Consider the following 22,078-nt stretch of genomic DNA (forward strand, 5'->3'; position numbering starts at 1 on the left):
GTATGACTTGAACTTCAGTTGTTTGGAGAGGTTTATTGGAGTTTACAATAGATCAGTTCTTTTGTCCAACTGACATCTATATGTCTTTCAAATTAAATGCATTAAAATGTTATGTTATATATTTTGTGGACTTTATGAACCTTTATTTGATAGTGGTAGCTGAAGAGTGACGGAATGGTAGGGAGAAAGAGGGAAAGGTGGTGGGTGACATGCAGCAAAGGGCCAAAGGTCAGAATGAAACCCTGGGCCGCTGTGGAGTCTTTGTACATCGGGCACATCACCTACCAGGTGAGCTACCAGGGCATCAAGATACTTAAGTAATGCTTATTGGTCATTTATCAATGTAAAATTCTTAAAAGTGGCTGAATCATTTGCTTATATATGGCTTAAAAAATGATCAATTTACAGGCATTACTTTTGGCTCTGGGAAATTCTGAAAAGGTGAATTTTTAGGTAGTAAACCACTAACAGAATGAAATTATAAAATTAAAAGATAACTGTAAGTTGCAGCTGAGCAGAAGACAAACCTATATGCACATAGGTGACAATAGTGACACGATAAATAAACTTATGAGGATGCAAAATTGAATAAAAATGTCTAGAGGCTGTTTTTAAATGACAGCAGTGTGTCTGAGCAGCTGGTAAATATTTGAGTTACAATTTTGGTTCTAGTTACAACGTATGACAAAGAACAAGCTCTAGTGGCTGAAACTAAACTGCATCTGCTGCAATACTAGTAGAGGAAAGCAGTAAAAGGGCAGATGCTAGATGGGGGATATTTTAAATGTTAATCGCTGCCTTGGGAACTGCGCATTAATTTATACTAAGCTTGAAGGCGATACAAGCAAACACCTGTCATTTTATGATAAAAACTGTTCATTCAGAGGCTGGTACAGCTGAGCTGACACTGGAGTTCCATGTCAAGTGTGCTCTTGCAGCTGACAGGTTAAATCTTCTGTCCACTTATTGTTTACCTTGCTGACTATTAGGATCTGTTAGCTTCCCCATGTCTCTATTTGGAGGAAAGCTAAAACCAGGGACCTTAAGGGCCACTGGTCACTCATATAGGGCTAGCTGACATTGGTGACTTAGTGACCTTAGTGAAGTCATGCTGTTCTGCAAGTGTCCACAGTATCAGGTAGACAGGTCAAGTTTTTCCAGTAAAAGAATAGCGTGCTGTAGATACACTGGATCTACTTCTACAGTATACTTTGGTACAGTATCAGGAATCAGTCAGTCTGTCTCTAATCAAGTAAAGAGAGATCACACATCTGTCTTTTTGAGGTTTTCATGAATTTCTGCATGAATCTTGGTACTTTTCTACATAAGGCATATGAAGCAAACATTCTATGGTCAGAAAAACTATACTTAAGTGTGCTGCACAGCACAAGGTGAATATGTCAACATTTTGCTTCAGAAGTATGAGTCACTCTGTCCATCAACAGCACTGAATCCTTTCAAAATGTCCTTGAGCAAGATAATGAACCACCTACCTGCTCTCACATTCTCAGCCTCTCTGGATTAAAGTGGTAGTTAAATGCTTAAAATGTAAAAATGTAAATGCAGAATCTTAGAAGCAGTTCCTTCTTTCTCCTTATTATGCAATTCTAAAGCAGCGAGCTCTCAAGTTACCCTTCTCTTCTGACAGTGTTATGCAACTCCCGGGTGTGGAAGGGGCCCAAGGGTGCTGGCTGTTGAGCCCCTCGACAGAGAAGCAGCCACGCTTTGCTAAACCGATGAGGCTGGAGCAAAATACGCTGGGTTCAGACAGTTGAACACTCAGAGCCCACTAAGTCCTGAAGTGACAGACCAACCAATCAGAGAGGATGCTGTTAGCTGTTCAACTGCTGGAGGCAACCATGATGACAGATTGCTGGGTACAAAGTCAAACTGTGTGTACAAAATAATTACAGAGGGAGCCCAGCTAGTCACAAAACCTAAATGTTCTACTTAGCAACTCCAGCAACTGCCACTCATAGGGAAATGTGATCAGTGAAGATCAGAGATTGTTATGATTGATTTGATTATGATGAACGCACAACTTTCAAACAAATTTGCCAAAAATGTCAGTATAACTCTATTAGGAGGTGAATGTATACAGTGAGATTTTTTGCAATACTATTTTAACTGTGGTAGATATATCTGGATGTTGCAAATCAGTGCACATGACTGCTTTATGGTCAGTTTGAATTTTTATGATTTCTTCATTAATGCGATGGAGAACCATGATATGTAAGCGATTTCATTTGCTGGATTAGCCAAAAACAGACATTTTTACCAGGATTTTCTGTCCAGAAAATATACAGACAAAGAAAGCTCCATACAATAACAATTACAGTCTGTCCTTATTATGAATGTAGGCATGCACATTGTAAGTAATGTATGAGTTCCAAACCACTAAATGGGGATCCCAGTATAGCTTACTGTATCAATACACATACTATATCCAGTTTATCTCTGGACAACAACAAGCAAATCCCACTAAATACATTAATTTGAACACCAGCTGAATGTCTTCATTTACAATATTCTCAACAATGAGAGGCAGCCTGCTGCTGTGTAGAGCTGAAGGCGGAAAACATGAGGGGGTCACACCAGTGTTAAACCAGCACAGGTTTTTGGGCTGCAGCTACTGAGAGATTTTTAGATCTTCATCCCATTCAAATTATTCAGTGTTTCTTCTCTGGATCTTACTATTGTCAGGGTTAAAAAAAACATTTTAAAATTAATCAGCAATCAAATTCTCTTTGGTCGGTTAACAGTTCCCTCAGGCAGGTTTCACAGCAGGTTTTACAGTAACACACACTCCTAATGCTGATGAGAGAAATAATTACAGTACTTTTTACTCATCTCCATACACTGTCAAACCTAATTATTGATTCTATTCTCAGTCAGAAGGCTCCTTTTCTCTCCTCCTTCTCACCCCGGCCGAGTGGTGGATCAATTGGATAAATTCAAATCTCTTCAAACACCATTCCCTCTGATGGGAAAGAGAAAACAAAAGCAAGTGCTGCGCCATCTGAGTCTGAGTGGAGAGTGGTGCATTATGGGTCACGTTAGAGAGCAAAGGTTGTGATGAACCAGCAGGATGGTGTGTTAGAGCAGCTCTGTTACAGGGCTGCACCCTGCAGCAATTCCGGGCGAGAGTCCACATGAAGTCACAAAACTGGCTGGAGAAAATTTCTGCTTCAATGCGAAGCACCATTGTTTCTTATTTACGGACATCTAACACAACTTACACACACTGTCATTACACAACACTGAGTGATGAGAAACACACATAAAAAAAACATAGTAAGGATAAAAAGGTCAAGGAGGAAGGAAAAAGGACAGATGGGATTGCAGAGAATGTAGAGTACAGATACAAAAGGATGGAGAAATGACTAGCGAGAGGCAGCATGACACAAGGGGAGAGCAGGATGAGAGTGGTAGCTGAATGACTGACAGCCAGAATATTAGCAAGCCTCTTCATCTTTTGGATAGACGGCTGCTCCCTCAAAGGAAGGCCAGTATTGAAAGAGACAAACAGGCTGCGTTTGGATGACAAAAACGTTCCCAAAAAATAGAGTAGGACCGAAGGAGGGAAGGAAGTGTCATCTATAAAAAGATATGTATGCACTTGTAATGACCTTCCAATGACTACAATATTTATATTATTAATAAATATTATTCACATTTATTAATGTTTGTTGAACGTAATACGTGACATTAATGTGTTCGGATAAATAAACAAAACACAGCCTCGTGACATTAATGTGTTCGGATAAATAAACAAAACACAGCCTCGTCTGATACGTTTCCCTTTGTTGATCTGTCAAAGTGTGTGGCTATAAACATAGGTGCTTTTAAGGAGAAAAATGTATACTCAGCACATCTTTTCCTTGTAGAGGTAAATATAACGTGCCTTCTAGGCAATTTAAAGGTCTGCCATTAATTTCCACTAAGACATCTTCTGGCCTCCTTAAAAAAATAATGGTTTCAGGAAAAAAAAAACTCCTGAAGCTGGAGAAGGTATAAACTGCCTTCAGTGTTCTATGTATAGTCATAAGATTAAACTTAAAGTTCCACCTTGGAAATTTAGGTGATAACAGAGTTTGCAGCTCTGAGGAACATTTTATATCTAAAGATTAAAACTCTACGTCTTCTTAAAAAACTCCTAAAATGCCAGATTAATGAAGAAAATGGAAAATGTCTTGGTCCTCTTGTGTGGTGCTAATTCTGAAAGTAAGACAGACCAAAAACAAAGACTGTACTATAACTTAAGGCTGATGACTGAACTAAAGTCTAGCCTCTAGTCACAACACAGTCTGACAGGCGGACATAATGATGACACCACCCGTCTCTGCTGACACACCTGGCTCCTCCTCATTTCTCTTCATTTTAGTGTAACACAGCAAGATAATCTACTGGTGTGATATTCAGAGGACAGCAGCCCGGTAATTAAAAACCAGCTCCCCCTGAGGTCTTTGTCCTTGGTTGCTGGCGAGGAAGTTTCTAGAGGCTTCCCTGGAGGGTTGAGTGTGGTGGGGGGGGGCAACAGCTGGCTCGCCTGGCAGATTGCAAATTCATCTGTCTCTGTATCGCTGCCGTGGCATTTTAATGGTCCGGCTGGTTCTGCATTTCAATAAGCAGAGTTGGGAGTGCAGTCACTGTGTTCAGACGAAAGCAAAAGCAAAATTTCTCATTTTGCTTGCAGTGAAACTGGTGACAAGCAAGCAGGTTGGAGAAAACACTTGACACACCAGAGAACTGAAGGGCAACAGAACTTTTATAAGGATTTACATCAGTTTAGATTGCCAGAAAATGTATTAAAAATATTACTGACAATTTTTCAGGAGAATTGCTCAATGTTAGCTCATTAAAGCTTCATGAAGGCAGGGCATCATGTCATTGGCTGACTAGTCAACTAGATGCTGAAATACCCAAATACCCTTTTTACAATGCTAACAGCCTGACTGGAAGAGGCTGCCCTTTCAACCAGTTTAATTAGTTTTGTTGTTTCATTTGATCTGGAAGCTGAATGTCTTTAGGTTTTAGACAGTTGGTGAGAACAAAAAAGCATTGATGAGCATTTTTAACTTTAAAAAATAATAAATGAAAAGATTGATGAGTCATTAGTTGCAGCCCTAAAATGAACCCATGGATTTTCACTAAGAACAACATGATGACAAAGTTAATAGTTTTGGTCTACAAACTTTAACACCACCTCATCCTGCTAACATTGATGCTATGCCTCTCTCTACATTTGACACTTTGCACAGACTTTTCCAGTATTAATGGCACTCTTTCTCGAGTTCCATTTAAATGTAGTATTACAGTTTATTCACTGCACTAACGGTATTTCTGTGATATATATTAGTACTACGTGTACCAAGTGCAACAGCCTTTGAAATTCTGGATGTCTTTGCAAACTGAAGTGCACAAAAGCTAACATGTCCCTAACAGGACATGCTGTCCTGTTCCAATCTGCATTTGGTAGGGGACAATTTGGTGCTGGAGCAGGATGTGGTGCCCTCCTCTCTCTTATAAACACACTCAGACACACATATGCACAAACACACACATAGCATCATTGAGAGAGGTCAGTGGATAAAGTGCACCCCCCCACACCCCAAATGTCTGACATTTTCTGTTTGCGGTTTTACTGCAGGATATGATCTGAGTCTCTGTTATGTGGGAACATAAGACCCTGAGGGATAACAGAGGTGGAGGAAGTGGACGGTCAGACACTCAGCGGGTTGGTCTGTGAGAGTAAAGCTAAGTGAACTGTTGCATGTGTAGATGGCTCTTTGTTCTTTTCAATTCACTTGTTACTTGTGCGTGCCTGTAGTACAGTACAGTACAGTACACACACACACACACACACACACACACACACACCAACCAGACCAACATGTATGGATTTAGACTTCCTTTTGTGGCTACATTTTTCTTCCCCTGCATCTTCAAAATAAAAGTGCATATGAATGATTAATGAAGAGGATGCTATTTTGGAGCCAATGTTAACATCCATTTTAATTGCACCCTATTTATAAACTTCAAATAAACTCTCAGAAACCATGTTGCTTCTTCAGCTCAGGGTTTCCATAGCGACACGGTGCCTCTTAAGTCCTGATGTTCGGTTAGGAAGAATCAGGGAGACAATAGAGACACTGTAACCGGGGGTGTAGTAGTGGATAGCTGGCAGTCTCATCAGTCATTATATACACCAACTGACAGTACAGCTTATCAGAAATCAAGTATGAAACACTTTTGGAGAAAATGCTAGTGACTGAAATTCAGTTTATTTTTATTTTCAGTTTTTAGTGCTAACATACACGACACTGTATGTACAGTGTAGGAAACACTGCCTTTGTCAAAATGGTACCAAAATATTCATTCAAATTCATTCATTAATACTTAATTTTTTATTTTATAATGGTTGACCTAGACGCATAATCTTGGTCATCTTAATGTGAAAGTGTGTTTTACACAGAAATATTGATGCTGGCAACCTACATTGCAACCTCACATATAAACAAAACAACTTTCACATTCACAAGGTAGTAAACTGAACACGAATTAATCTTGCCTAGTAGAAACAGGCCACTTCTTGGTTATGTATACACTGCTAAAGTTTTTTTATCCACTTGTTTGTTAGTCCATGTTTGACAATGATTTCACCTTTTGTGATGAAGATGAAATTTAGTAATGATGTATATTTTTCCCCTTTTTTCAGCAAACTTTTGCAGGTGGTTTACTGACTAAATTTAGCCATTGATAAACGGACTGACTGACTGACTGACTGACTGACCACAGAGCCCAGCAAACACTAGACACAGCTACTATTCCCCCCACCCACTTATTCACTCCCCTCCTTCCACCTTGGCAACAGTAGCAAAGCTAAATGCCACAGAGGAAGAACTAGCCATATAAACGATGGCCTGAGGTGAGCTGCTGGACCATCACTACTAAATAACTGCCTAACACAGTCAGGTCTGGTGCGCTACTGCCTCAGGATAGAGGAGAGAGAGAAAAAGAAGAGCAAAAGATGGGAGGTAGGAGGAGGGAGGAAATATGCTAAGGAGCCAAGGGGGTAATTTGACTGTCTTATAGTATTTAATTCAGCTAAAATGCCCTGAGAGAAAATTAGAGAAACTGACTGTACATCTGCTGGCAGAGCTTCAGTATCTGAGTTCTGCTGGGAGGTTAAGAGTAAAAAACAGGTTTGTCCTCCACTGTCCGTCAAGGGGCTTGTCTTTGTCCTCTATTTAAGAATAGCTAGAGCAGAATATTGGTGCAAATTAAGCTAAATCACATTCTAAATTGATGAGAGGATGAAGAGAAAAGTAATAAAAAATCTTAAGATGTTTCCCCTCGTACAGTTGTCAAGAAAGTGGACTGACGGTGTTCGAAAGTGAATGCGTTAATGAGCTCCATTCTGTCACAATAAAATCCTTTTCGAACAGGAGAAAAAATGTCTGCAGGTCAATGTGCCAGCTGTGGTGAGCTCAGTTGTTGACCATGGATGAGAAAAGAGGAGGATCCATCACAGTCTAAACAGACCAGAAATGGAGGTTTTTTTTGCACATGGAAGCATAATATTGACGTCATTCCTCATTACTCAAAAGACAGCAACAAATGTTTCATTGAGTTAACTCATATTATTAAATGAGTTATATACTATAATATATTATAATATTATAATATAACTTATAATAATAGCACCCTGTGGATTTTTTTATTTTAGTTTTCAAACAGCAAAGAAAATGTCTAGTACATTTTTTTAAATGCCAATATGATTTTAAATGTTGCTTTATTATTTGCTTTATTGATAAAAAGCTGTGTTGTACATACGTCACTGTTTACAGATAATTTGCTCAAATTTGCTCACTGCCTCAAATTAAAAAAATAGAGGATAAAGGTTTTATTATTTTTTTTAAGTTGTGGTAGGTTTAGCTTTTCTTTTGATTTACCTTTTTAATTTAAGAATATAATGATTTGGACTAAAATGATTAGTCATTATTCCTGCAGATTTACTGGTGTTAAATTTTTAGTGCTTCTCATCATGAGGCATGGAGAGGTTGGAAAGGTGGAGGACAGAGGTGGTGCTGTAGATCATTGCTGACAATTTATCATTATAATGATTATTACACTGGTTAAATGAATGAATAACTAGTTCTCAGTTCAGTTTCTATAATGTGGTTGTTGTCAGTCTACACTGTATTTCTGTGTTGTCAGATTCTTCTTTAATATTTATTTTCTACTTTTTAAATATGTCATACTTATTGTAATACTTTAGCAGCGTATGAGACGACTAAGTCACTTTAACATTGACAGTTGCTTTAAAAACAGTAATGTATTTACAAAGAGCTATTTTATTAAATCATCTTGTTGATGTATTTACCATAAATGTGGCCATTATGACTATGCAGTTAACAATAATGAAGTTTGCAGGAGTCCACTGTCTGTGGTTATTTTCAGTCCAAATACAAAAGGTTACAATTATTCATGTAAAATTCATGTTAAATTGGAAAGCTGCGGGAGGTTTGCTCATTCAGCATATGTTCTCCTCATTTACCTGAATTTCTATGATGGAGGTGGCGAGTGCACAGTTAGCACGATACCCTAGAGTCACACTGGCAACATAATGGCCATTATGGGAAATACAGCAGGTTGAAATTTACCAGTTTTCCCCTTATAGGTGGAAAACACGACAAATATTACTTGTCAGGTTAAAAATAACCCATGCAAACTTATCAGCGTAGAAAATTCTTCCTGAGCAGGCAGACAGAAGCATTACTGGCCAAATCAGCAACATAGCCAATGTGGTCCCATCACAGACAAAATAACAACCCTGAACTAAATTGATTTTCATAGTTGCCGCTAGTCATAGAGATGTTATGGTGCTCAAAGGCAAGGTGGGATTTCACAAAGTGGTTTCTTGGCTGTGGAGTCAGCATTACTCAAGACAAAAAAATAGTGAGCAATGATGCAACAGAGACTAAAAGGACAATCAGTGAACTTGCAGAATCTGACTTTTCAAACTCAAAGTGGAATCCTGAGCATTGCTTGAAACCAGTGAAACCGATGTGGTCATTTAAGAGAGTCGAAGCACTTAGAGAAGATGGAAGAGAAAGTCAGTCAAGTGGCCCCTGATGGATAGAAGGCCTGCCTATGGCAATCATCAGGTCCAAAGGTGAAATGGAAGTACTGAACTCTGAAAAGCAGTTGATGAAGGCTTCCTGTGATTCCACATTTTAGGCATTTTCTAATGTTCCTATCAAAGACACCCTGCAATGAATGGGCAGGTAAGTGCTCCATTTATTTCTCTAGGGCACTTTGACAGGATTCAGGTCCACTATGGAGATTGAACTTAAACCATTTTGTTACTGGATGGAAAATGTAACCTCTAAGCAATAATGGCAATTAGAGAAACAGTGACATTTATAAAACAGAAGATACCGTGTTGTGATGAAATGTCAAGCCTCTACTGTGCGCTCTGCTGAAAGGCTCTTACACTATTCTCATGAAACTGCAGGTACTTTCTGCAGCATCACTGTGTGTTTCCATGATCAATGACTATATTTACTATGCATTATAGCTAGCTCAAATTACACAGTACCCATTATCGACTTACAAGCGAGTGATACTGACTGAAACCTAAGCAGGTTTGAGTTTGATTCTCCACGGATGTTGAATGCAACAACCTGATGTTTTTCTTTAAGTCTGTAACTTTTGTTGGTGATGGAAAATAATGATGATTGTGTTTTATTCCCAGATAAGCACTGCTTCACCTCATAACTAAGAAGTGCAACTAAGATCCAGACAAGATTTGGATATTCTAATTATGAATAAAAATGTGGAGACACTTTTCCACAAACCAATGTGCACAAAATGAAATGAAAAGTTTTTTGGATTGGGTTCGTTAAACTGCCAAATTTCTAGCAAAGATGGTATCAAACACAGCAGTGAGACACTCCAGATGTTCATGCAGAAATACCAGCACACTACTACCACACCAGGTTTATAACTAGGTAACTCTTAACTGATTAATTTTAAACAGAGACATTAAAGCCACCTAACCAACGCAAGACTATAAATATGAACATATGAACATGTTCATCACTGCACATTACACACTGTAAGAGCCCACAATCAGCTTTGCCTAGATCAACACCTGTCAGCTCGCCATAGCCTCAGGCTACATTTTTAAAGATTGACAAAGGCCATGCAATATGTATGAGGGTGTGTTGATTGATGGTGTGTGTGTGTTGAGCGTGTCCTCCTTATACCATCAAAGGCTTTTGATGGGTGCCGCACGGCTCCACTATTAGCACAAAGAGGCAGGAACTGGCTTCCCCTCCAATTATGACTTCCCCACCTCAAAAGATGGTCAGGTGGTCCTTTCTCAATTAGGACGGAAAGAGGAGGAGGAAAGTGGCAGGGTAGAAAGGGAAAGAGGAAGTGAGGAGAGTGCTGCCATTTGTGGAAATAAAAGGGAATTCCTGATATAGTGTCGGTTATGAATATTGAGCAGGCTTGGACCAGAAAGCTGCTCTTGGTTGACTGAATAGTTACTGTGAATGAATTGCTTTCTGATTTTGTGTGCCAAAACTAGATATCAAACATAAGAAACAAAGGTAAAGCATCCAAAAATAAGCATGAAACTGCTTGTATCTCCCTATTTTTTGCTCTCCATCATTTTTCTCTTGCTCCTTCCTTCTTTTTCTCATCCCATCTATATTGCCCCATATCTCTCCCTCTCTTCCATAACCCTCTTTTTCTCCATCATCTTACTCTTCTCATTTAGTCTATTCAGCCACTTCACCTATCCTGCCATCTTTTCCTTCTCCTCTGTCTCCTCACTAAACTACTCGGTAAAGACAGTGGAGTGGAGTCGAAGCTCGCCTACAGTCAAAGTGAGGACATGAATTTTAAAGGCCAATTCAAGATCAAGAAAAAAATGAAGTTCTATAATGAGGATACTGCTCATACAGAGAGGACATGGTAGTGTGCTTTAAATAAAAGAAAGGCTACCAGAGTTGTCACCTAGCAAATGCCACCTAATCAGCCATCTTCTGGCTTAAAGTAAAATGAAGAGACCAACATGTAAAAATTAAATCTTTGTTTTGTTTGTTTCCACATTTGTTGCAAAGTATCCACTGTTGTCATCATCTGCAGTGTATTTGTTTGAGAGGTTTGCTGCAGTTAGGAAAAGAATAAGAATCTGGGATTGATATCTGTCTCTGCCTGTACACATGGAGCCAAAAATTAATTGTAACTGAGCTGGGAAGACAAAGCAAAAAAAGATTTCCATTATTCATGCACACATGCCTAGCTGTGATTATTACTGTACAGCTTCATTTCACAGGTAACTAGTATTGTAAATCACACAATCTTGTACATAATAACAATAAGTTACAGGATTCAAACTGGCAGCCACATGGTTACAAACCCCCATCTGCATTCTCTACATTACACCTTAAAACAGATGATGAGCAGAGGAAATTTGAGGGTGACTCTGGAGAGTTCTACTGGTTACGAATAAAAGTTGTCTAACTGGTGATTGTTGCTACAGAAACGCACACATTTCACAAAAGCAACCACACGGATGTGAATGTATACTATTTTTACCTTTATTGGGTTGGCAGCAACAACAAAACCATAGCCTTTGACAAAATTTCAAAATAAAAAAATAGATACTGTGTAATTTAACACACTCTGCCTCCTATTGAAAACATCAGCAGCCTAGTTAATTTAACACAAATGGGTGCGCCATACCTTAGTCAGAATTTGTCTGATTTTTTTTGGCTGTACAGCAGATTAAAAACAGACACACACACACACTTTATATACAGTATACTCATATACAGTATATTGTGTAAAGTTTAAACATAACTTAATAAATGAATACATATTATTCTGTATTTAATTAAACTCTCCGATCAATGCACTTGAAAGTAAGACAACTTGTTTAAACAAGATAACAGTTTTGTTTTTCTACCACTTCAGTTTGGTCAGTGTAATACAGACATATATAAACCATTTATTTTTTTAAATATTCATTCAGTGACTCTTGGATATTTGAAACCTCGAGCCAAGACACGCAATTCACATAACCCACTACAAAAAGCCCACCAAAGGAAATAGTTGTGCAATTTCTGACCAAATACTGTAATCTCCACTTGAATGGAATATTCCAGCTTTTATCATTGTTATTATAATATGGTAAGAACAGAGCTATTTTATTTTAGCTGATTACAGAATTTTGTATTTTCTTGTCTTATATGTTGCTGTCGTTTGTCACCACACTGTGAAGATAATACAGCACTAACTCAGATCCTATAAATTTCTCTACTACCCGACTGCACTATGCTCCAAAGGAGCACAAAAGCATAAGCTATCAAAATTAAAAAAATATTATCATAAGTCTAGTATTTGACACAACTATGCTGTGGTTTCCTACTGTTACTCCTCATATATGCCAGGTCATGTGGCTATAGAAGGGAATTCACAAGACATAGAAAAATCTGCTGTCTCCTCTTATCTTACAGATACAATGTAGACGTCAGATAGTAGAACATGTACCCACTTAAAGGCAGAAGTCAGATCAAACGTGATTAATGAATGACTTGGCCCATTCTTGGTTCAAGTAGAAACTCCTCTGAACTTCTCTCAAAGTCAAAAACTAAATCCAATGACAATGTACCTTCAGATGCGTACACGGTCACAAGATATGTTTATGTAGTTGGAAAATGTTTCTTAAAAGTGCAGCATGTCCATGTAACAATAATCACTTCCTTAACATCTTTTTTTCACTTTTCCTACAAAATACATCTTTAGGCACGTTTACAGAACAATCTGTAATGCATTAAATCTGCATAAAGCAACATTTTTTATTAACACTGAATCAAACAATTCCTGATTATGAATGTCGAGCCAACAAAACCAAAACAATGCAAGCACGTATGTATAATCCATTCCTAGCTTGATTATTTCAAGTTGACCGTAGGCTACCTGCCTTCATATGAAACTGCAGAGAGCAAAAGTAAATGAGTGGCTGGTATAGAAAGTAGACTATGCAGATGAACCAAAAGAGAAAAAAAATGTTGGTGATGTTGGTTTACCAAACCTTGGTTAAAAAATCCAAAAGAATTACTTACATTCATCAGGTGGCCAGAAAGACCCTGGAATTAAATACTCATGTAGCTCTGTTTCTGCTGGATGTGTAAGTAGCAAACCGCTTGCTAACATGCCACTAAATATAATAAGCTAAAAGGCTTATTATATTAGAGTCTTTCTGCCCCTAGTAGTGAAAATCATCACTTCATGCAGCTTTAAAATGAGGAATGACTTACACGGAGTACTGTTAAGCAGCATAGAATGCAGTTACAAAATCAAGAGCTGGGTTTGCTGTGTTACTTGGTTTCCAGCATGGACATATATACATTAGAAGCAAGGCCGAAACCACAGATGACATTAGAACATGAGCAAATTGGGAAATCAGTATAAGTCACTGGCTATAGTACATGGCTGTATTCATGTGACATGAATCATGTGTTGACACTTATCAAGGGAATGTACAAGGTAAATTGACTGGAATAACATTACTACTATGCTGTTGTGAACAATGAAAATCAAAACCAAAGGCAGTCTCTAGGTTCCTTATCAACACACTAGCTTTTCGCTTTGTATATCAAAAGCCCCAGACCGGGAAACAGTCTTCAGATTTTACCAAACTGGAATGTGCACATTAAGTCTGGACCACATTCAGGCCTGTAGTTTGAGGGCAGTAACATTTACGTTTATCAGCAACAGAATTGGTACAGCTGAAAGAGAATGGGCCAAATATAAAAGTAATGAGGATTGTCCGGCCCGTAGTTTAACAAACCGTCACAAGATGAGCTACTGATAGCCTTAAACCCTTAACACAACTAAGAATGTAATTTCAGAGCAGTTAAGTTTTAACCTCACAGCGTCCTCCAGACAGATCAGATCACATTAACCCGAGACCGTCCACTCCTGCTTGGAAATGAAATCCACTATAAACTTCAGGAGCTATAACTAAGTCAATGATGTAAAAACACCTAAAACCAGGCTGCATCCTCGGGTCTATTCTGCCACCTCACGTTTTGTACCTACTCAGCCGAGTAGGTACAAAAAGTGAGTGGGTTAAAAGCAACAACCAGGATCTAAAAATAAGGATATCCGCAAGACAGCTCATTCACAGAATTTGGTGTCTGAAGTAAAATGTTGCAAATTTAACTTCCTTTAGCTCTATAAATAATATAACATTTATAATTACATAATAGCATTTTATTTTGCAAATTCCATACACAGGGAAAGAAGGATGTAATATTTAATCGCTTGTCAAAACGGCTGTCATGAACACTTCTGGGGGGGGGGTCCTTGGGAGAAAATTCTGTGTTGGATGTTTGCTGAGAACTTCAGTCTACTGTCCTCAGTATAGAGACCTCAGTCAATCAAAATCAAATCAATCAACCTGACACAACCTTTGTCTGAATTTGGAAAATAAAGGCTTTTTGGTAGGGGTGCCAATTAAGTGGTGACCAACCATAATCAGTTAATATTTAAATTAGTCAACAGTGGAAGCAGCATGTCATTCGTGGAAAATCTGATGCAGGTTCGGACTATAAATGCGTTGAAACTTTTGCCATCAACATTATGGATTAGTAATTAAGCTAAGTCAGAGAAAACTTTATTAATTTAGGTTTTGGAGGGTTTAAGGTTTCAACAATTCTTTTACAAGTTTAGATAGTTTCCTTGGTCTAATGCTGTAATGTATAGATGTATGTTTTGGGTTAGGGTTACTATCTGCACAGAGCTATGTTGTAGTTTTACCATATTTTGCAGAAGGTCTAAGTAAACATCTTTATCAAAATTATCGGGTCAGTGATTAGCCAATCATTCTAATAGAAAAAGAGCGACAGAACATCTGACCAGTACATCATTTTTTTTGCATCCGTCTCCAGTTCACCTGTATTTTCTGATGACTGTAAACAATGTACAGTCATCAAAAAATACTTCATCGGAAATGGACTGCTCACTTCTCAGAAAACAGTCAAGGCCATACATCATCTGGTATTTATCAGCAGCATAATGGCTGTTGTCAATGTCACTGTGTGTTTATTCAGTTAAAAAGTCAAATATCCATTTACAACCTTTAAACAGGTTTGTGAGCACAAGTAAGTATAGGTTATCTTGTGTCTGCTAATGACAGTGATAGAAAGTACGGAGACACCGAATATAAGGTTGATCCATTTTACAACCACAAACAAATTTTTAACAGGAATGAAATATGTAGTCACATTTAATGTCTGAGGAAATATTTGTGAATCTTTTGCAGTTTACAATTTTTGTCTTCCTACTATGTGTGTCCTGAACGATGACATACATTGAGATATAAAGGCTATGAAAGCCACAGGGAGCCTACGTTTTACGTGATCCACAGCTAAGTCACATACTATAGAATAAAAGCCATCACAGAGTGCCTGTCTCATTAAAACTCTCTGTTTAGACACTGCACCCATCTTCTTGAAAAGCTTGTAATGCAATAAACCATAGTTTATTGTGACCAAGGCAATGTCACTAGTGTCAGATGACAGGCTGATACAACAGAAACTGTTTTCCGCTTTGTTGAGCCCTGCCAGTTTAAGTGAAAGTTAACCAGCTGCTAAGCTTGTTAAGATTCATATTTTCCATTTGATGATTCCAGGACTATCCTCGTCCTGTAAAAGTCATTCCTTCAGATGGAGCACGAGTTTGCCCTCTTCCTTGGTTTAGGCTCCCCAAAGTCCCTGTCATCTGCCGCACAGTGGCTAAAGGAGCACATCGTCTGCGAGAGCCTACGCATGCCCAGTCGGAACACACTATTAGACAGGCTGTAGATGACACAGTTGCAAAAGCTGTTGCTGATGGCCAGCCAGGTGGTGATGAAGGAGAGGGCAGGGCTATCCAGCACATGGGAGCTCTCGAGCAGGAAGTAGATTATGTAGGGCAGCCAAAGCATATAGAAAACACTGGTGATGCGGAAGAGCACCATCGCATAGCGACGATCTGGTCCATGCCCTCCGTGATGCCCACCGCCACCCCCATCACCAGCCTCCATCTCCTGGCTGGGGAAACGTGCCCGCCGTTCACTGATCTCTCGGTTGTGTTGCTGGCAAATGCGAAAGATATGGTAATAGGTAAAGCAAACCACAAGTGCAGCAGGTGCATACAGCAAACACACCACAAAGCCTGTAAAGAGGGCAGAGGTGGGCCAAGAGTGAGCGCACCACTCAAAAATGTCCCCATGATATCCTGGCTTACCCCACCCAAAGAAGGAGGGCAGGAAAACCAGGCTGGAGTAGACCCAGATTAGGGTGATGCAACCTCGTAGCCGACATGGCGTCACCAGTTGGTTATAAGATAGTGGTTTAGTTATGGCCAGGTAACGGTCCACACTGATACAGGCCAAGCAGGCCATTGAAACGCTCTTCAGAACAGAGATGACATAGCTGAAGACCTGGCATGTGATGGGCTCCTGGACACCTGCTGGGTAGTGGAGCAGAGACAGGGTAGGTACCAGACAGCTAAGACCTACCAGCAGGTCAGCGTAGGCCATGGTCTGGATGAAGTAGCTGGTGGTGTAGTGGTGTAGCAAAGGGGCACAGTGGAACACAAAGATCACCGTCAAGTTCCCTGCAATAATGAGCACAGTCAGAAGTACGATGACGGCAGTCTCCAGGACGCAAGCCTCTAGGCCTTCATTCAGTCCCCAGCCTAAGGGACATGAGTGGTTGGAGGCCCTGCCAGGAAAGAAGTCTCCATGGCTCCTGTTGGCAGTGAGCACCGGGTCCGTTGTCAGTTCAGACTGGTTCATTGTTCTGGGTGCTATCCAGGTGGGTCAGGTTTGTGGTGTGCCACCCATAAGGCAGCTGGCCTGAAACTGGAGAACTGTCTGCCCCCCACCCACTCTACATCAGGTGTCTGCAGCCTCCCTCAGTTAATGGAGCTCAATACTCTCTCTAGCACACTCTCTTTCACTTTACTCTCACATAGCTGGGTTTCAGTCAAATGAACACTGACTGGAGGAAAATCAATACAGCCTCTGGGAGGGTAGGACAACCCGTTTAGCTCTCCTTTTCCAATCACTCATGTTTGGTGAAAGTAGTGGGTAGGTAACAGTCAGAAGTAGAGATAAAAAAAAGCTGTATTCCGTCAGTAAACCTATAGCAGGGTAGCATTAGTGCTGTGGCAGGCATCTATCCCAAAGGTGTATTTCCCTGCCAGTCTGTGGCCTCATCTCCTGATTCTAATGAGGGTTGCCACCAGGAAGCTGAGGGCACAAGCTGTCCTTACAAGGGCATGGAGCATAGAGGACGCAAGGTAGGACACCATACGAAGTGGTTAAAGTGGCAAAGCACAACGCTCTTCTTTTTTGACAGATTCTTACAGGAGATCAAATAAGTATGCAGCATATGGCTCCTATTTCAGCCCGAGAGATCAGATTAAATTGACTGAGTGCTGTTACCTTTCAATAAATACATTTTAGGCAACCATTGCTTAGGGGAACACAGAAACAGCTTCCTAGGAGTCTCTCTTGGCATATACCAATGTCTGGAGAAGAAAATTACATCCATCTCTGGGAATCAACCTTTCAATTCAATCCAAAGTTTCATTGGTGCTACTGTGTTTACTACGTATCTGCAGGCTTCCCTTATTTTGGTGGTCCTCTGGTCATTGTCGGGAGCCCATGTATGCCCAGCTATTGTCTGAATCAAAACACAGACACAGGCTAGAACAACATGGGGATCTCCGCAGGAGATAATGTCACAGCTCTCTCAGCACACATGGCGCTGGGGGGGGGAAATGTGTTTACAAGGCATCCCTAGGCAGAATGACGTAAAAAAACCAAGTGCATAAAATGTCTGGATGAGTTCTGCCATTAAAGTGATCTAAACTTTAAATCAAAATGTGCAAACTTGCCTCTCAGTGTTCTGGACTGCAAGTCGCGAAAGAAACAAATGTAAAAGTCTTGTAGCTGATGAAAGTGTTGAATGTCAGACTCCGATGCAGGCAGGTGGAAGGACTCTCTTGGAGCAATGAGAGGCCAGCTGAATAACTCAGTGCTCCACTCACTTCGACTCCTCAGCAATCCTGTGACAGACACTTGCAGATGTGGGGGTGTGGAGATCAATCTGCAATCCACTTATTCATCCCATATACTTGTTACTTGCATTTTTGTTATGACATTCTCAAGCATTGACAGGGGGAGCCGTCGCGCCTTCTCTTCAAGTGCTTAATTTAACCGTGGATTTTCTAACTTGCCTTAGTCCTTGAAATATGAGCTCTGTTTAGTTGTAGAGACATGGGGTCCTACAACTCCTCTCTCAGTATGTCTTTCGCCCTGAACAAAACACTGGCAGCACAACAAAAGGGGAATCCACTCTAGAAACATAAAGAAAAGACCAAGTCCTAGTCCGAGTCCCAGTTTTAAAGCACTGTCCTCTGCAACCGTCCCCCTTTTAATTCCGTCAAACAGGACAAACCATGTTTTTAATAAATAAATCCTTAGATCCTGGCATACAGAAAGAGATGAATGCAATGCATCTGTCAAAAGCAGCAAGTAAAAAGCAAGAAAAAAAAAGATGACTGCGCTGATGGAAATGAATTAAATCTGCAGCGAGGGAAGCGAGGGGACGAAGAGTCCCTCAGCCCTGGTGCAGTGAGAAGGAGAGATGCTGTGACTGGCTTACACTTCCCTCCCTCCCTCTCCACACAATGTCTCTAGCTTGCACACTCAATCTCTCTCTCTTTCCACACACACACACAGACACACACACATGAACCCTCCCTCTTTCTCTCTCTCTCTTTCTCTCTCCCTCAGCTTCTCGCTCATTGCCCCGCCTCCTCCCATCCCAGCTGCACCTGAGGCTCCCTGCCACATTATTCTGTGTCTCACACTGGCTTTTTCCCAGAGGTAAATTTGGATACATTTCCTATTTGCATATTACTTATCTCTCACAGTCTGTTTTCGATTAACTAAAGACCCCCCTCCCCCACTCCTCTTTTCAATCTCCTTTTTCCATACATCTCTCTCTATACACACACACACACACACACACACACACACACACACACACTATTTCATTCATGCATTAAAACAACTAACAGCACTGAAAAAATAACATGCAATAAAACATTACAGCAAGATTCTGCTACACATGACATGAGGAAAAGCTTGCCACTTTCTTGAACACATTACATATAATGTGTACATTAACCCATGTAACATTTTGGACGGCTAATCCTAGTAAAATGTGTTTTACTGGATACTTTACTTTTTCCTTATTTAACCAACAGCTTAGCACAGTTATGTCAGCCCCTTAGTTACAGTTGCCCAGCATTGCCGACAGTTGGGAGCATCCTCTGGCCAGCAGATGATAAAGAGGATCGAGTGACAGCGAATTGGCTGAGCAGAATGACAAGAAAGACAGAATGGAAAAAAACTGTCAAGCATCATGGCTGGGCAGGAGAATCTTTCAAAAAAAGGCAATTCAGTGCAACTTTGTTAACATTATTGGGTTTTTTTAAGAACTACTAGAGCTTTTTGGAGACAATGCGGATTGTCTGGCTGAAAGCTGGACGGAAAATGTCTACTTTGGAAAAAGACACTGCACCTGGACTCTTCCAGGAAGAGTTGAGTGCTTTGATTTGGAAAAAAAAAATGTTTGAACGGAGCAAACATGTCAAGAACTACACCAATCACAGAAGGTGGCGTTTTACTACTAATCAACAAGAGTCCATTATTGTTGGACATTTAAAAGCTGCACTCTGCAATCTTTAATGGAAAATATGATAGCACAGTATCGTGTTTCATCAAATCCACAGAGAAAGTTACAGAGCAAAAGTGAATTTAAGGTAGTCAGGAGTCATTCACAGACGATGGCTAAACATAGACCTGACTGAGTGTCCTTGAGAAAGACGTGATACCATTTGAGAATATTAGGGGGCATGCAGCCAATCTAATTCTTTGACACACCTGTTTATGACACGTTTATCTTTGTGTTAATGATGAGCATTCAACAGCTTTACTATGGAGGCATGGCACTTAAAATGGCAGTTAATTGCACCTTGGTTTAATAATTTTGTTATTAGACAAACAATTCTCTTTCTAATCTATATCTGCAGTTCAGATTAAGCTAAAATATATATTACTAATATTAAAATTAAAGGATACTTTGGATTTCTGTTTTTTGTTTATAGTTTTTCCAGCTTGTCAACAAGATTAATTTATATCAATAAATATGAGTTCAAGTTCATTCTGAGAAATAAAAAAAGCATTACTTTTTGCCTCTGATTTTATAATAATGCTTAAACCATAATATTGTTCTCTGTGTCAATTTGTATTAGAGTAAGTACTAATATTACTATGTTGGCAAGTCATTCTTGATTCCAGTTCACAATTTTCTAAATAGATTCGGCAACTTAAAAAATGGAAATAAATCACTTGAGACAGCAAATAGTGGAACACACAACAAAACATCTGAGTTATATCACCATAATGTACAATAAAATAAAAGTTGTAATGTGAGGTAGTGAATGAGTACAGGACCTAGGCAGTTGGAATGATCATTACTTCATCAGTATAATCAGGATATCATAACAATATTAACTGGTAACTTGTGTTTTTAGTGATGTGAAAAATCCCTTTACGGTTTAATTCAGTATGTTTCATACAATGTGATTCTGCTATACAGAAGGGTGGCTCTTTAATTGTCATGGAGACTTACTGTCATGGAGACCAACTATTCGTCTAGCACCTATGTTGGTTGATTTGGTCATTCAAGAGAAACAGTGTGACGGCAAAATAGTGAGAGGGGTCAAAGAGTAACTAAAAATAAAAAGAGACAAAGTGAAGACTAAAAAAAGTTCACGCAGACAGCTCTGCTGTCACTATGGAAGGAGCCAGTCAATGGGGATCACTCACCACAGTGCTCTTTACCTTTGGAGGTGGACACTGATGAAAAACACGACCAGAAGGCCACCGTTAATAATTCATTCTGCTCCAAAACAAAGCCAGCGGGGCCACTTGGAAACAAAGGTGGTGGCTGATTCACCTTTCACTGCTTCCCAGCATCCCACCCTCCTCCACCCCCCTGGGCTCCTGCCGTTCCAGTCATAACAGCAATGTGTTAGCCTAGGTAGGGAGTTTACATCTACATTAAAACATGTTTACCTGATGGGTTTACCTACAGAAACTAACAGTACAATAAGAAAAGAGGCATGGGATTTACCATATTGTTTAAGGACCTTTTACCACAAAAACGTGAGTAGGTAATGAAATGAGTAAAGTTTGTATATGCAGCACATTTCTAGAGCAAGCGTCAATCAAAGGCTTAGTTCTTGCTGCAGGCTGGGTTCAATTCAAACCTGTGGCCCTTTACTGCATCTTGTCCCCAAAAATATTTAAAACAAAACAAATGACAACTATCACACTCAAAGATAACACAAGAATATTATTAATATTATAGAACCAGGAGGACATGTAAAAGCTTATAATAGTCAGTCTCGATTCTGAATGTTGACCAGGGACCAAGGAACAGCCAGTATTGTAAGCTCTGCTCTGATGACAGTATATGATCTTGTTTATACAAGACCTACGCAGGTATCCAAATTGAAACTTAGAGAAGCAGGTAAAAAAAAAGAAAAAGAGAGAGAGCGTGGAAGAGAAATGCTCTGATTCACAGCTGGTGAAAATAGATGACTGCAGTAATTATGTAAATAATTCTACATATTTATAATGCGCAAGCTTCCCTCCCGTCAAGAGATATTATATCATGAGTCCTTGTTCAATGATCCAAATGACCAGTGGATGTCACACCAATGGTAATTTTTTTTGCAACTGCTTGTGGGATGTTTGCCAAATCGTGCCTGAAGTCTCTCCAGTATGAAAGCTTAGAGATAAAATCGTGTGACAGTATTTTGAAGGCGTTTCTAATGTATTGTTTGTATGAATGAGGTGCTTCAGCTTTGAATGGCTGACTGGTTTACACACTGTTGGTTATAGAGGAATTTAAGGTAATTTAAT

At 39.7% G+C, this 22,078-nt stretch overlaps 2 protein-coding genes across 4 annotated transcripts in view; both read right to left on the bottom strand.

Annotated features, from left to right (window-relative positions):
- The window catches only part of rabgap1l (RAB GTPase activating protein 1-like), a 113,674-nt gene that overhangs the window by 56,240 nt on the left and 35,356 nt on the right, over positions 1-22,078 (bottom strand). The gene's annotated exons all lie outside the window — the stretch shown is intronic.
- On the bottom strand, positions 11,621-17,966 carry gpr52 (G protein-coupled receptor 52). The gene has a single exon (XM_019272354.2). The coding sequence runs from the start codon at positions 16,865-16,867 to the stop codon at positions 15,749-15,751; it is 1,119 nt and encodes a 372-aa protein (XP_019127899.1). The 5' UTR covers positions 16,868-17,966; the 3' UTR covers positions 11,621-15,748.

This window comes from Larimichthys crocea, chromosome XVII (genome assembly GCF_000972845.2).
Source record: "Larimichthys crocea isolate SSNF chromosome XVII, L_crocea_2.0, whole genome shotgun sequence".
NCBI lineage: Eukaryota > Metazoa > Chordata > Actinopteri > Sciaenidae > Larimichthys > Larimichthys crocea.

Bases quoted from the DNA above. Each gene is read 5' to 3' on its own strand.
- gpr52 (XM_019272354.2), bottom strand. From the start codon at position 16,867: ATGAACCAGTCTGAACTGACAACGGACCCGGTGCTCACTGCCAACAGG.